Here is a 16,924-nt window from a genome sequence, read left to right as displayed (position 1 = left end):
ACAGAGACCTTGGACCTACCATGGGAATAAACATTAGATAGCGATGTGAAGAGATATCAAGACAATAGAGTGTGTTTATTGGAGTGAGTGTTTTGAAAGTGGTAAATTAATGGTGAAGAGGGCATTCCGAATTAACTTTGAGTTATCAAGTCGAAGACACAAGAGGGCGGGCATTTACTTTACTGCAGCATGCACAGTGTAGAGTATACCAGAAGGCTAGCTCTATTCAGTCCAAGCAGAAAGTAGGATGTTGACTTTCTCCACTGATGTGGGCTGTGAATGTCATTAGCTCCACTTATGATCTCGAGAACTTGGTGTTCCCAGCAAGATAGTAGGTGACTGGCTTTTCTCCAGCTCTCAAAGCCAAGGTACAGACTATGAGAGAATCGGTTGCGCGAAAGCAGCAGACATTTCCATGTTCTAGAACTGCCAGCCAGGCCAGCCCCTCGCCAGAATGAAGTTTTCCAGATTCGTGAGCTTCCTCATGCTATTTGGCCTGCTTACAAAGGTCCAGGGACCTAGTCTGACTGACTTGCTGTTTCCCAGTAAGTATTGTTTTTCTGGTGTTGTCCGGGAGAAAGGGAAGTTTACTGGAAGGAAGAGACAAGGAACAATTCCTCAGGTGTGGGTCATCCACTTCCTGGATGTGGCTCAAGAGAGGATAGAGACACTTATAAGGTTTTTTTTTGTGTGTGTTGAGTAGTGGTGGTGCACGCCTTTAATCCCAGCACTTGGAAGGCAGAGGTAGGCAGATTTCTGAGTTTGAGGCCAGCCTGGTCCACAGAGTGAGTTTCAGGACAGCCAGGGTTACACAGAGAAACCCTGTCTCAAAAAAAAAAAAAGTTTCTTTGTGTTACAATGTCCTCTGTGTTAACACAGGGACTAGGGGCTGGGGAAACACCATCAAAGTCCTTTTGAAGAGGTGTCTTCCTTGGGGAGGTGGAGAAGGATTATGGTTCCAACATCAATGGGAAGACCCTTCACCTCTCAAAAAAGCAGACAGACCCCTTTATCGGGAGGCTCTGGGGTCAGAGTTGGTGGGTTGAACAGAGTTGGTATCCAGGTGACCTTGAGAAAAATATTTAACTTCCATGTGGCCTCTCTGAAACCTGATTTCTTCATTTTAAACAAATTTCGGCCCTATAGCTTTGTGGTGAAGAAACGGGACAGAGTAACGCTTCCCTCATGGTGACTGCTCTGCAGGCATTAGCTAACATTTGTTTGTGTTTACTATCTCATTTAATCCTTGTAAGAGCTCCACAAGAGTTTGTCCTATCAACACCCCTATTTTATTCTTTTAATTTAAAATTTTGGAATTTTAAACATTAAAATATAATTTCCCCCTTCTTTTTTTTTCCTCCCTCCAATTCCTTTCATGTACTTGCTACCAGTCTGTCTCAAACTATGGCCTCTTTTTCTTTAATTGTTGCTGTTATATGTACATCAGTGTGTGTGTGTGTATGTGTGTGTGTGTGCGCACGCGCGCCTAAATAAATAAATACAACCTGCTGTGTCCATTTATTATTTCCTGTATGTATATGATTTCAGGGCTAAACATTTAGTATTGGATAAGCAATTAAATTAGGGGGCTGTTCCTTGGGAAAGACTTTCTCCTGCTCTCATCATCCCTTAGTTGTATATAACTCTTTGTCCATAAACTTCCCTCTTTGAAGACACAGAATTTAAAGAATGTGCCCACGGTCACATGGCTACCAGCATTCAACCCACTAAAGATTTTTCTAAGATAATGTTTTTATTAATCTGTTGAAAAATTTCAACAATGTATTTGGGATCATGTTTCTCCTCCTCAACATATATACTCTCAGCAGAGTTAGAATTCCAGAACCCAGCTGCAGGTGAGAGAGGAATCACTGTGCAATGTCCCCCTCTAGAGGAAAGTGGGGACACAGCATGACTGAATAGCTAGAACAGAGGAAACAGACTGTAGGGGGGAAAGGGTCTACTCCTAAGGAGGCATTCCCAGCATTCCCAGCATTCCCAGCATCTGGAGACAGTTTGGGTTGTTAGGAGATGAAGTGCTCTGGATGTCTAGTACATGAAGCCAAGGTGACTGCTAAAGGTCCCACAAAGCACGGGGCAGTGCCCATGGCCAACAGGGGGTTGTCTAACCTAAACGTCCAGCGTTGAAAACTTCTGCTCCAGGGGATGGGGGTAGCGGGGATGGAGGGAAGAAGGTGTGTGGGGGAGGGTGGGCGTGTTGAAGAGGTTGGAGGGGGGAGTTGGAAACATGAGCAAAGAAAAGACTTCCTTCAGGGTGAGCAAACTTGAACACAAGCTTCCTTGCCCCCCCCCCACCAAATCTGAAGGCCCCGAGGCTGAAAGACTCTTTCTTCCCTAGGGAGGTGCCCCAGATTCAGAGAGGAGTGTGAGCACAAAGAGAGGGACCTTTGCACCAAGGACAGGGACTGCCAGAAGAAGGAGAAGTGCTGTGTCTTCAGCTGTGGGAAGAAATGTATAAACCCCCAACAAGGTAATGATGCGAAGGGCTTGGGACACCGCAAGCCTGCTACCATGTCTCCTCTTCTGCCCACCTGGGCTGCCACTGCCCCGTGACTCACTGGGGGGTGGGCCCTGGGTAAGATTGCTGCCTTCAGGATCCTGTGGTTTAGATTTGTTACAGCTCCTGGTGAGGTTGTGGCAGTGATGTTCGTATCCCAGCAGGTACAAGCCTCAGTTTCCCCAAATAAATAAATGTTGGGTGCGTGGGTGGGGTTGAGTCAGACTGGTTTCTTGACTATTTTTCCGTTGCCAGGATTTTCTGAGTCCCCAAGTGGCCATTGTTGTGCTAACAAACGCTCCCATTATCAGTGACAAGCAAGATAATTTATCTTCCCAAGCTTCTGACGGCTAAGCAGTTGCCTCTCTGCCCATATGAACTTGACTCTGTACAAGGAAACCTACCCTAACATCCCAAACCAGAGCTGCAACCCCAACTCTCTTCCTGCCCTTCTGGATTCCCAAAAGGCTATCTGAGATTCTCCATTCATTTAAAAATATTTGCTGAGCATTTCTGATGCCAACTTTTTTTTTTTAGTTCATTTTTCTCTAACAAAATATATGAGACAAATTAATTATGAAGAAAAAGGTTTATAGAGATGAGCTTTTGAGCTCACCAAACATGATGAGCAGACACTAGCATGAACCCCACAAGAGATGATGAGTGGGTAGGAGAAAGAGATCATGTGATCAACAGAAGCCAAGAGGGGCTGGGGTCCTACAATCTTTTTGGAGGACATGTTCCAGGTGATCTAGGAGTCTCCCAACAGATCTCATCTCTTGAAGGTACTACAACCTTGTGGACCAAGACTCCAAATCATGAGCCTAGATATCTAAACCACAGTGCCTATAACAGCACCTGACTAGTTCTCTGTGGTCAGAACCACCGAGAAAGGTCTCTCAGCAACTAAACTTAGAGCTGAATTCAGAATCAAAGATAATAGTAAAACTGAGGGTGAAAAGGCTCACCGAGCAAGAAAATGGCTCAAAAAAAAAAACCTCAGCAGGGATTCTAGGGAGACAGAGAGTGCTTGTCATCGGAAAAGGCCCTTGGTGGCTTAGGACCGAACAGTCCCAGTCTGATGGGCTAGAAGAAGGACTCTCATCCTAATCCTAAGAACCATGGGCTAAAAGGCAAAGAGAAAGCATGGTCTTTGCTATTTAGTGAGGCCATGTCATGACGAACATGTGTGGTCCTCCGGAGCGTGAGGGGGGAGGGACTGGATTTATGTTGGAGGACTTCCAGGAGAAAGGAGATGATGGCTTCAGAGACATGGCTCAGAGAAGGGAAGAGTGGGTGGCAGTTGAGAAGTACTGGGGAGCACAGGACATGACAGTGGAGCAGAGTGGTTAGGTAAGCAGGTGACATGCCAGGGGTCTGATGCCAGACTTCCAAAATCCGAATCTCTGGGCCAATTTTTAGCATCTTTTAAAAATCGTAACCACATTAATAATTTTTTTATGTGCTTCCACTTCTTCACATGATGCTAAAGGCCCTTGGAGCATACCTTCCTTCACCTTTGACACCCCATAAAGCTCAGTCCTGGGCTAGGTTGAACCAGACCCAATCCTGGCATGCTGGAGATTCACAATCCCAGGGACAAGACTGGAGGCATTTATAATAATAATAATAATAATAGTAGTAGTAGTAGTAGTAGTGGTGGTAGTGGTGGTGGTGGTAAATGAACACAGAAGCTTCAGAAACAAGATGGGGAAATGTAGGCTCAGTTCAGGCCACTGCCATGGTATGGGATATGGAGCAGAGCTAAGATAGACGTCACAGAGGAACTGATTTTTGAGAAAGGTTTTGAAGGGAGAATAAACGTTCTGCTAGTACCCAATGGTGCGTGTGGATATGCAAAGGTATGTGGAGTGCAGTGTGCTGTGCTGAATCGAAAATTGTCTCAGTGTGGAGCTTAAAGAGATTCCATGGCAAAAGAGGCCAGGGCCAGGCATAGAAGCTAGACAGGGAAGGACCTTGTGAGTTCTCCTCCCGGTGGATGACAGAGTTGATCGGAGGAGCCAGGGACGAAGGCAGGAGAATGAATTAGAGGCTGCCTCAATAAACTAGGTGTGAAACTCAGGCTTGAAGAGCCTGGCAGAGAGATGAGCTGTGAGGAGGGGAAAAGCCACTACTGTGGAGACTTACGGGCATGGAGATAGATGGTAGGTTGGTGAGCGTCCCTCGAATAAAGTGACAGCAATGTATTGTCTGACAGCTTTGTAGGTTAAAAGGATGAGGTTAAGGTGCCAGTGAGGTCTCTTTTCAGGATTGCAAGAGTTTTTTAGAAAAAAATGTGTGTGGGGGGGGGATGGGGGAGGTTAGCAGAGAACTTAAGACTCAATTCTCTTCTTCCACCTTTACCTGGGCTCTGAGAATCGGGTTCAGGTTGTCGGGGTTGCACAGTATCTTAATTTGCTGAGCCATCTCTCTGGCTCTCGAGTGAACACCTTATCACACAGCTCTCTACTGATAGCTGATGGCGTGCTGCCAGTCTTCCGCCTTCCTTGGCTTCTTATCTCTGCCTTCAAGTCCTCGAGGCATCCTCCTTGTGTGTGTATCTCAGGGCAATATGCGTTTACTACTTTTTCAGAGTATCAGCCATGTTGGATTAGAGGCCCTCCGTGCTCCAATGAACAACCATCTTAACAGACTACATTTACAGACTGAAGACACAGTTCAATAACAGAGGCCTTGCCAGAGGCATGAGCCCCCAGTCCGTTCTTAGTGCCCTTAGAACCAAGGCAGAAGAGAGTGTTCCCTGTGTGTTAATTCCTTTTACCTTGCTATGACAATACTCAAGAGAAACAGCATGCGTGTATACGAAGGGTTTCTTGTGACCTGTGAAAACAGTATGGTGGAGTTTGTGGTGTCAGACACACATGTGGTGGGAACTCCTCAAATGGCTTCAGACCAGGAAGCAGGGAGCTTTGGGAACCAGGGTTATGCTATAACCTTAAAGAGCCCTCTCCTGTTGACACATTTCCTCTAGCCAGGCTCCACCTCCTAACAGGTCCTGTGGCCTCCAAAAATGTCATCCCCAGCTGGTGACAGGTATTCAAAATGTAAGCCTGTGGGGGACATTTCTTGTTCAAACCATAACCACCCGCAAAGATCCTTCCTCCAGGAATGCAGATATCCACCATAGCATCTTCCAGCAAGTATGGGCAATGTTTGGGGTATTGAACCGCTGGAACGTGAGGGGAAAGGGGGTCTGTTCCAACTGCACTTATGACGGCTCTCAGGGGAAGGAAGGACATTGTTTTGTTTCGGGTTGTGCACTCTTGATTTCTCAACTCTGGGGTCCCTCTGCAGATATCTGCAGCCTGCCCAAAGACTCCGGCTACTGCATGGCTTACTTTCGTCGTTGGTGGTTTAATAAAGAAAATAATACATGCCAAGTCTTCATCTATGGTGGCTGCCAGGGAAATAATAACAACTTCCAATCCCAAAGTATATGTCAGAACGCCTGTGAAAAAAAAAGTGAGTCTTGGATCTGCACACCCCCACCCTCGTCCTGCACACGCCCCGCGCATGACCCTCCACCCCCTCCCAACAGCATCTAACATCCTCCCCAAAGCTGTCCCAGGAAATGTGGGTATGGGTTGGCCTGTCCCGAGGCAGCTGTGTCTTTCTCAGACCTGACAGAACTATATCTGATCAGGCGGAGAGACAGGACCTCCTGAAAACTGAAGCTGGGAAGACATGGGGGAGTTAGCAAACAAGAATGGATTTCGGAGGGGTAAAGGAGGATGTAGAAGGGTCCCCCAAAACTGGCTGCAAAATGATCCAAGAGTGTCCAGCCCCACCCAGACACTCCTTGCAAGGAACCATCCCAAGCCATCAACTTCTTCCCTTCCTTTTGCTGGCAAGCCAATTCTATCCATTTCTTTGAAACAAACAAATAAACTGACTTTTGTTTTAATGTCCTTTTGAGCGAGCACATGCAATAGCAAGGTTTGCTGTATTTTACGCTAGACGGTCGCAGTTCGCTCACATTCAACTCAGCTCCCATTAGCCAACCCCACTTTTAATCCCCATCCTATGACAAGAAGTAGAAAAGTAACTTCCGGCTCCGGAAATAAGCTGAGCCCAAGAGCTGAGCTGCATCTTATCTCCGTGTTCTCAACAGGCAGCCTCACCTGAACAGAGGCCACGCTGGGAAAACCATCAGGATTGGGCTTCTGCTCCAAGCTCTGTGTGCCTCCTGGATGCTGCAGACCGGCTTCTGGGGACCACTCTGAGCACTGCAAGGACTTGGGTCTTCCCAGTTCCTGGATCCTAGGACGCCTTCCCTCCCACCATGCCAGCTGCTGTTCGTAACACCGCCTCTTAGGGTCCCCATCAGCGGCGGAGCCTCAGCTGCTCAGAGCCACCGTCAAAAGCTCCCAGTTTATTTCCATGTAGCTCTCAACTTGATTCAGTAAAGTGTTTGGCTTCACCCTGTGTCTGTGAGACTGGGTGGTCCGCACGTCTTCAGTACAGGGAGAACGAAGCCTCTGGTGACATCAATCGAGGACATGTGTACGGAAACATCCTTGAAACCTGGGAGGCCCAGGGAATATTTTTCTCCTCCCTCTGAGGCCTGTGAGCAATGCTTTGCTTTCTGACTGACTCTGGGAGAGAGAAAGGGGTTCAAGCGGCTTATTATAGAAATCCCCCAGACATGCAAGGTGCAGACCGTGAAGGTTGGGGGAGGGGTGGTGGTAACAATGTAGCGGGACTGTTGCTACCATGTCTCAACATTGATTCCCACCCAATTCCACTAGTAACAGCAAGAATGTGTTCCAGCACCCCTCCCATTTTTAAAAAAAATCTTTTTTTCTTTTTAATTGCAGTGGTTTCTGAGTTAGTTACTGCTAGGGAATTGGAACATACTCCTACCAATAAAACATGCCTTTGAGTCTTCTTCCCCTATTTCCAGTGACAGGAAAGCCAAGACACTGGTCCAGAGTTTCCTATGTCCCCTACCCCCCGGGAAGCTTGAACTATTAAACCCACCTCAGCCCAGAATGCTCTACATTCAAGCTGAGTAGGCTCCAAGGGACCCAAAAGCAGAGAGTGAAACTCTGGCGTGCGGCAGGATGCTATTCAGCCACAAAAACCAGGAACCAACATAATGCTCTGCTGTGGATGAGCGCACACCGGGCGGCTAGGAGCATGGCTAAGGGAGTAAAGAGCTTGCCACACAGGCATGAGGACCTGGGTTCAAAGCCCCAGAGCCCATGTAAAACCAGACAAGTATCTCATACCTTCAATTACATTTGCTCCTACACTGAGAGGGGAAGGAAAAAAACAAAACAAAACAAAACAAAACAAAACAAAACAAAACAAAACAAAACAAAACAAAACCAGAAGAATCCCCAGAAGCTTATGGGCCACCTAGCCCGGGAGATACAACAGATTATGGTATAGGAATGGAGGTGGGGCCAAAAAGACCCTGCCTCAAACAAGGTAGAAGAGGAGATCCCATATCAGAGATTCAGAGATGCTCCTCTGACTTGCACACACTCAGGCATGTGTGTTTGTGCATGCACACATGAGTACGTGCGCGCGCGCGCGCGCGCGCACACACACACACACACACACACACACACTGTATAATTCCATTTGCATGAAATGTAATGTTGGACGTGGTGGTTCAGACCTGTAATCACATACACTCAGAAAGCAGAGGCAGGGACATTACAGGTTAAAGGCCTGCCTAGGCAAGTTAGTCAAACCCTGTGACAATCCCTTTAAAAAAGGGGTGGGAGTGGGGTGGGGGAAGGGCTAGAGATAGGGCTCTAAGGTAGAGCATGTGAGTGAGGCCCAGGATTGAACTCATCACCAGCAAAGAAAAAGACAGCAGGAAGATCTATAAGATGGGATGCAGTCTCGGGGGCAGGAGGGGGCTGGAGGCTGGAGAGGGACTGCTGTGAGACAGGGTTTACAGCTGGAGAGAAAACGATTTCTGAACCAGTAGATAGGAAACACAAAACGTGTTGGTGTGCTGTTTTTGTTTTTGTTTTGTTTTGTTTTTGAGGCAGGGTTTCTCTGTGTAACATAGCCCTGTCCTGGACTCACTTTATAGACCAGGCTAGCCTTAAACTTAGAGAGATCTGTCTACCTCTGCCTCTTGAGTGTTGAGGTTAAAGGCATATGCCACCACACTGGCAATGATGCACAATCTTATGAATGTACTAAGAAGACAGATTCCATATCCTTGACCTGAAAATGGTGGATTTTATCTGGTAGAAATTAGCAGGGTTTGTCAAAGTGTACGCCATGAAACTGTCTCTTGCAGTTACAGATAAAATCCTGGGTGCATCAAGTGTATGTGGCTGCAGCCTGCTAGCAGTACCTGCCTCAGTTTACCCTTGCACGGCTCACATTGGGTCCAGGATTTAAGGTGAGGGAATGCTCCAGAGCAGTCAGAGAGCCACTTTTAGTCCCTCCCACAGCTGACTAAGCCATTGCTTCTCGTAGCCCTGCCAACCCGCACTGGAGATGGAGGCTCTCAGCTCCCCTTGCTCTCCTGCCTTAGAGGTCCCATGCCCTGGCCCGATGCTTACTGGGAATAGTGGGGTCATGCTCACCCAACAGTCTTTACTCTTGGGTGGTGACTGAAGATGATGTCTGAGCCAAAGACAAGAGAGGGAACATCCACAGGGAGCTGAAGGGTAAAGAGAGAGATCTGAGCAGAGACATTGAGAAGGAGACAAAGGAGGCACAAGATCAAAGCCACAGATAATTAGCCCAGAGATGAGGAGAATCGAGGCCAGGACAGTACACAGCTCAATCGGTCCATTTCTCCCCCAGCATGTGTGAAGCCCTGACTCCACCCCCAGACCCACATAAACTGGGTGAGGAGATGCAGACCTGCGATCCCAGAGCTGCGGAGATGGTGCAGGTGGATCTGTAACTTCTACTATGTAGCAAGTTTGAGACCAGCCTAGGGGAGATGAGATCCTGTCTCAAGAGAAAGAGGATGGAGAGAGGGAAGGAAGAGGAAGAAGGAAGGAAACATGAAACAAAAGGAGGGAGGGTGGAGGGAGGAGGAAGGAGGGTTGAAGAACAGAAAGAGAAAAGCAAGATGAGAATTTGGCATGAAGGGGAAAGGTGAAATAAGGAGGGGACTTGGATACAGGGGGAGGGATCTTGGCTGTCAACTGGATGAAACAGGTAACCTCAGTTAAAGAGCTGGCTTGAGGACATGCCTGTGGGGAAATTTCTGGATTGCTAATTGGTGATGGGAGTCCTGGCCTACGGTGAGCAGTGCCAACGCGGAGCAGGGGATTCTGGATTGTGTAAGGAAAGTAACTGGGCAAGCCAGAGGAAGCACTGTAAGGAGCGTTCTTCCAAGGTCTCTGCTTCAGATCCCAAGTCCAAATCCTACCTTAGCTTCCTTCCATGATGGGCTGGAACTGTAACCTAAAAATAACCCTTTTAGTTAGTGTTTAATCTCAGCAGCAGAAAAGCAACCCAGGAAACGTCCAGTCTCCGATTTGCCCCTGGGAAAAGTAAGATTCTAGAATTCATGTAACTTTTGAAAAGATTCTAGAAAACTTTAAACAAGTGCACCCCCCTCTCCTTAAGTAAGCCAGAGAGCCGGAGAATCTCAGCTTGCAGAGGCCCAGACCAGCACATCAGATCCCTCTCTCCCACAGTTTGTACTGCAGGGACAGCTAGTCCCCTGATAGCCTCTGGGGAGGCAACGTAACTGGCTCACATCCAGAGCTGCTTCCTGGACTGTTGGAGCACGCAGCAGAGGCCGGAGCCACTGACAAGCTGCTCCGAGTTTAATGCCTCCAACAGGCTACGGCTTCCTAAAATGAGACTCTGGGGACTTCTGCCACTCCTGGTCCCCTTCATCTTCCTGTGGAGCATCCAGGAACCTGAGCTGGCAGAGGGGTTCTTTGTCAGTAAGTACTGGGTCCAGTTCTTAGCATGGAGAGAAGAAACTTGATGGGGTTAGAGAAGAAAACACTCTGCAGGTGACAGTGTCTCCCCCACCTCAGCCCCGGGCCCTGGTGGGGTGATGTTTGGAGTCAGTGTTTCCCCAAATCCTGAAAAGATGGCCTGGCTGGACCCAGCCCCTCTGTCTGTGAGGTTGACTCCCCACCATTATAAAGAATTCTTGGTGGAAGTACTGGGATTACTGTGCATTAAGTGGCCCTGGGGATTAAAAGGCCAAAGGGATTTCCACTGAAGGCCTGGCCTCTTCCCAGCACCACCCCCTCAGCTCCCAAACCTGCCCACAGCAGCTCCCCAAAGCTTTCCTCTACCACAGAGGACATTCCCTGGTGCTAAAGGGCAGCCCCCAGGAGTCCGTTAGCATGATGAAGCACGGAGATTCTGAGCACTAGAAGGCAGTGGTGGAAAGTGGGTGCTTAGGAGGTCACGTGACAGGTGCGAATTCTGGGTCCACTCCTCGGGAGCTGTGTGACGCTGCATGAGTCCATGCAGCCTCCCCATGCTCTGGGTCCTCTGTTCTGTGTGTGCAACACTGACCAGGCCCACTCATAATTGTGTAGTGAGGAGCGAGGAGCGAGGAGAACGGCCAAGAACGCCAGAAGTGCTTCTTCGGTATGAGTACTGTGCCCGGAAGTACTTCTTCGGTATGCCCCACTGTTCGTTTAACCCAGGCACCTTGACCAAGGCCTTTTAAACTTTGTCAAGTTTGTCAAATTTGGCTTTCAAGACAATAATCTCGGCAAACAGGAGCCAACCAAGGACAAAGCTCAGAATAGTCCCAAAGGGGTGGGTCTCTTTCTCTGGAGAATCTTGTAGTTGCTGGGGATAGAGAAGGTCCAGCGATTTAGATGCTGAATTATTACAACTGGAGATGTGGCCAGTGTTGTGAGAATCCTGAGCTGCTGAGGGTTGTCCCCTCTTAGTGACAGGTGAGGGGCTTCCTGAACTCTGCAGGGGTGCCCTGGGACTGGGAAGGAGGAACAATATCTCCCTCAACCCCTCACAGGACCACATCTCCTCCCATAGGAACATGTCCAAGAGTCAGGGTGAAGTGTGAGGTTGAAGAAAGAAATGAGTGCACGAGACACCGACAGTGTCCAGACAAGAAGAGGTGCTGCATGTTCAGCTGTGGGAAGAAATGCATGGACCTCAGGCAAGGTACCTCTCTGGTCCCTGGCAGCCCCACCCCCCTGCCCTCACATTGTTCTGCCCCTCTGCTGAGTGACTGAAAGCTAGTGCTTCTCAAATGTGCCCTAGCATTATCTACTTGATGCAAGTTTTGTAGGTGCTGGACAGGGACACCTGTCACATGTGCTCTAAGGGTTTTCCTCAAGCTCAGCAAACAATGGAACTGCTGGTGTGTTTCCTCTCTGAACCTCAGTTTTCCTTCTTAACATGGGTCATGTGATTCCCTTGCCTGTTCTGTGGTGCTGCTCTGAGATGCCCAGAAGCTATGAAAAGCTCACTGAACGGGTGTACCATGAAGCAGGTGTGGGTATACCATGGGGCAGGTGTGGGTGTACCATGGGGCAGGTGTGGGTGTAACATGAAGCAGGTATGGGTGTATCATGAAGCAGGTGTGTTTACCATGGGGCAGGTGTGTGTGTACCATGGGGCACATGTATGTGTACCATGGGCATGTGTGGGTGTACCCTGGGGCACCTGTGTGTGTACCATGGGACATGTGTGAGTGTACCATGGGACATTTGTGAGTGTACCATGGGGCAGGTGTGGGTGTGCCATGGGGCAGGTGTGGGTGTACCATGGGGCAGGTGTGGGTGTACCATGGGACATGTGTGAGTGTACCATGGGGCAGGTGTGGGTGTGCCATGGGGCAGGTATGGGTGTAGCATGGGCAGATGTGGGTGTACCATGGGGCAGGTGTGGGTGTACCATGGGGCAGGTGTGGGTGTAGCATGGGCAGATGTGGGTGTACCATGGGGCAGGTGTGGGTGTACCATGGGGCAGGTGTGGGTGTGCCATGGGGCAGATGTGGGTGTACCATGGGCAGATGTGAGTGTACCATGGGGCAGGTGTGGGTGTACCATGGGCAGATGTGGGTGTACCATGGGGCAGGTGTGGGTGTACCATGGGCAGATGTGGGTGTACCATGGAGCAGGTGTGGGTGTACCATGGGGCATGTGTGGGTGTACCATGGGCAGGTATGGGTATACCATGGGGCAGGTGTGGGTGTACCATGGGACACATGTGAGTGTACCATGGGTAGGTGTGGGTGTACCATGGGGCAGGTGTGGGTGTACCATGGGGCAGGTGTGGGTGTACCATGGGGCAGGTGTGGGTGTACCATGGGACACATGTGAGTGTACCATGGGTAGGTGTGGGTGTACCATGGGCAGATGTGGGTGTACCATGGGTCAGGTGTGGGTGTACCATGGGGCAGGTGTGTGTGTACCATGGGGCAGGTGTGGGTGTACCATGGGCAGGTGTGGGTGTACCATGGGCAGATGTGGGTGTACCATGGGGCAGGTGTGGGTGTACCATGGGGCAGGTGTGGGTGTACCATGGGCAGATGTGGGTGTACCATGGGGCAGGTGTGGGTGTACCATGGGGCAGGTGTGGGTGTACCATGGGGCAGGTGTGGGTATATCATGGGGCAGGTGTGGGTGTACCATGGGGCAGGTGTGGGTGTATCATGGGGCAGGTGTGGGTGTACCATGGGGCAGGTGTGGGTGTACCATGGGCAGATGTGGGTATACCATGGGGCAGGTGTGGGTGTACCATGGGCAGGTGTGGGTGTACCATGGGCAGATGTGGGTGTACCATGGGGCATGTGTGGGTGTACCATGGGCAGGTGTGGGTGTACCATGGGGCAGGTGTGGGTGTACCATGGGGCATGTGTGGGTGTACCATGGGCAGGTGTGGGTGTACCATGGGGCAGGTGTGGGTGTACCATGGGGCAGGTGTGGGTGTACCATGGGGCAGGTGTGGGTGTACTATGGGGCAGGTGTGGGTGTGCCATGGGCAGGTGTGGGGTCTCCTGGTTTGTTTGTCCAGGTGCTGTCCTCTCTAGCACTTCCGGCCTCCTTTACTCTGTTCTCTCTGTCTCACATCCTTGAATCTTACAAATGACCATCAAAATTATTCCCCCAATGTTACCAGTCAACAAATACTTGGGTGCTCATGACACCCTTGAGGGCTCCACCTGCTCACTGTGGGCAGGAGAGCTTTTCCTGGGAAAGGCATCTAGGCCTCGGAAACCAAAGCATGGGGAGTGCTCAGTCAGGGGAGGAGCAGCTTGGCAGGCAGCAGCAAGTGCTCATGGGAAGGCCTTGGGTTAGGAGACCTGATCAGGACTGGAGCCACTGGCAGGTGGGGAGGGAGCAGCTGGGTGAAGGAGGGAGCTTTGAAGGCTGGCCTTGATCCTCCCAGTGATCCAGCCCCTGGCTGTGGTCCGCTTGGGTTCTGGTTGTTGAATGAGGGTATTACCAGGCTGACCTCAACCTTGACATCCTCCTGCCTCAGCCTCTGCTGTCTGGGATTCTAAGTGTGCACCACCACACCTGCTGTGTCACCTGCAATTAACTCCCTCACCAGCTATGTGACATCAGGAGAGTCACTTCACCCCTCCAAGCCTCATGCTCCCTATCTGCATAATGAGAACAGTGAGAGATGTGCCCCCAAGAGGAGCCATCAGCATAGTGCTAAACCCCACGGCAAGTTCTTTAATAGCTAAACCTGTAGCGTGGAAATCAGTCGTCCATTAAAAGCCTAAGTTTGGGATCTTTCTCTTTTTCTAAGAACGTTCCTGAAACATGCATTCCTTGCCAAATGAAAAACTCAGAACTGCTGTGCCAGGGTAAGGCTTCATGTTCTGAGGCCATCAGAAAAGTATGAACAAGCCCAGGATAAATCCACATCCCAGACATTAAAAAGCACGTATGAACACCATGAGATAGAGTGGACCCAGGAGGTCAGAAAAGCTTTGACGTACAGGAGTGTTTTGATATTGGAGGGACTTCCATATAGCTCAGGGCGGCCTTGAAATTACTACAATCCTCCTGCCTCAGCCTCCCAAGTGCTGGGATGTCAGAAAAATGCCACCATGGCTGGCTACAGAAAGAGCTTTGAGGAATAATTTTGCCTTGTTAGCAAGAGCAGCTCAGGCATTGAGCAGGTGTTAGGGCATGGAGACGGCAGGACATGGAGACAGGAGGACATGCAGACAGGAGGATGTGCAGACAGGAGGACATGCAGATGGGAAGACATGCAGATGGGAGGACTGCAGACAGGAGGACCTGCAGATGGGAGGACATGCAGACAGGAGGACATGCAGACGGGAGGACCTGCAGACAGGAGGACCTGCAGACAGGAGGACCTGCAGACAGGAGGACATGCAGACAGGAGGACGTGCAGACAGGAGGACCTGCAGACAGGAGGACATCGTGACTTTCAGGCATGAGTATGAAAGGATGTGCGTTAGGAGCAGCAAACGAGAGAAGCTGTGGAGAGGGGGGACATGGAATTTGGGGTTTGGGGACAACTTTGTCATGAGCTAGTGGATCAGTTACTCTGGAACCTGACTGGAAAGGTTTGGATTTAGATGGATGCCATTCCTGGCAGAAGGAAAGAAAGCAGGAACATTTGTGAGGCAAAATCTTCAACACGCCATTGCTCCAGTGCTGAGAAGCAACGGAAGAGCTGTGTGCGATGGCTGCATCTGCTCCAGCGACAGCCCTGTCCTGACAAGCAAGGTGGTACTTTGTGTTACCATCCTGCAGATGAGAAAACTGAGACCAAAGCAGTTCAAGTGACTGGTCACAGTTCTCATGGAACTGGGAGCACAGCTCTGAGCTACACAAAAGGAGCAGTGGACAGAAGGGGGCGGGGTTGTCCCCTAGGGAGACAGGCATCCAAATATCTGTCTCCTATGATGTCCCCACAGATGTGTGCAGTCTGCCTCAGGATGCTGGTCCCTGCTTGGCCTACTTTCCACGATGGTGGTATGACCAAGAAGCTGACCTCTGTACCGAATTCATCTATGGCGGTTGCCAAGGGAACCCTAACAACTTCCAATCTGAAGGTATCTGCACAGTCATCTGCAAAAAGAAACGTAAGTGCTAATGCCCCACAGCCATGTTCACCAATTCCAAATAGAGATTTGAGCCTTGGTCCTTTCCAACACCTGGGCAGGAGCTGGGAAGGACCTGGGATGGCAGGAATAGCAGGCAGGCAGGTGGGCGGCAGGCAGAGGGACCTGCACACCTGAGGTGAGTCACAGGAGTGCAAAGCTCACAAGAGTGGGGAGCACCCAGAGCAACTCAGAGGAGGAGCCTGAGGCCTGCCATGGCCACCACACTGAAGCAGCAGGTATGGAGTGGCAGTCAGAAGGCATGGTCACGCTGGGCCCAGCACTCACACCTCTTCTGGCTTCCCTGCTTGCCCGAGGCTGTACAGAGGATCCCATCTCCCCTTCCATTAGCTGGAAGATCTGTTTCCTAAGGTGACTGGAGCCAAGCATGTCCATCCTTATCCTTGTGTCTGTCTTGCAGATATGTCTTCCTGGATATGATAAGGATGAACTGGAAGAAGTCCCAGGTCTTGGCTCCTTATCTGAGGCTTTCTTCCCGTGAGCCCAGCACATGCTCTGGATTGGCTGCCAGTGGCCAAGTCTTAGCCACTGAGACTTTGGCTGTTCTGAAACCAGAACCCTAGAATTTGCTTATTCCCTTCCCCAGACCTTAGCTTCTATTCAAATACCATGACCTTCGACCTTTGACCCCCTTCTCAGTCTGGGACCCTATCACCTTAACTTTCAGGGCTCAAATTTATTCCTATGAAATAGGATGTTCCTCCTAATAAAGGATTCTGTGAGTACCGATGTCCCAGAGTCTTAATATCTTGTCTGTTCACAGGTTGACCATATCTGCTCAGAGCCTTCTGCATGCAGGTTTTCCCATCTTCACAGGCCTTTGTGTGCAGATGTTCACATCTGTCCATTGTCCTGTGTATGCAGATGTTCACACATTCACATACACCCCTCCTTACGTACATTTGCATGTTACTACATAGAGACAAGCTCTAAGGATTACACACACAGACAGACACATACATACATACATACATACATACATACATACATGCATGCATGCATACATACATACATACATAGATACAGAGAGAAAGAGAGAGAGAGTACAAATAGTATATTCATTAAAGTTTCAGGGTAAAAAATAAATATCTAAAAGTGGTGATTTCACATACTAATAAAGTTACACAAAATAGAAACTTAGAAAACAATCATATTTCATCAGTAACAGCAAAAAACCAAAGTTCTTTAAAGCATCCAAAGGGTAAAGTTTGTGTGTACCAAAAGTCACAAAGTATTGATGAGGAAATTTTTACAAAACAAACTGCTATATGAAGAATATCCTAGGTTCATAAATAAAAAATTTCATATTGTCAAAGTGTCCAAACTACTTTCAACCATCT

The 16,924-nt window shown here is 49.4% G+C and overlaps 1 protein-coding gene across 2 annotated transcripts; it reads left to right on the top strand.

The window, feature by feature from the left end:
* Window positions 1–454: 454 nt before the first annotated feature.
* On the top strand, window positions 455–16,298 carry LOC127684692 (WAP four-disulfide core domain protein 6A). 2 transcript variants are annotated; one of them, XM_052181565.1, is made up of 6 exons: window positions 455–545; window positions 2,360–2,491; window positions 5,834–6,001; window positions 11,501–11,632; window positions 15,378–15,545; window positions 15,985–16,298. In XM_052181565.1, exons 1-6 carry the CDS (start codon window positions 455–457, stop codon window positions 16,002–16,004), a joined length of 711 nt encoding a protein of 236 aa, XP_052037525.1. In that variant the 3' UTR covers window positions 16,005–16,298. The 2 variants fall into 2 exon arrangements, with proteins under 2 accessions (XP_052037525.1, XP_052037526.1); XM_052181566.1 differs by lacking the exons at window positions 455–545; window positions 2,360–2,491; window positions 5,834–6,001 and adding an exon at window positions 10,250–10,422.
* The last annotated feature ends 626 nt before the right edge of the window (window positions 16,299–16,924 follow it).

This window comes from Apodemus sylvaticus, chromosome 5, assembly GCF_947179515.1.
Source record: "Apodemus sylvaticus chromosome 5, mApoSyl1.1, whole genome shotgun sequence".
Taxonomy (NCBI): domain Eukaryota; kingdom Metazoa; phylum Chordata; class Mammalia; order Rodentia; family Muridae; genus Apodemus; species Apodemus sylvaticus.
This window is presented reverse-complemented; position numbering and strand designations above follow the sequence as displayed.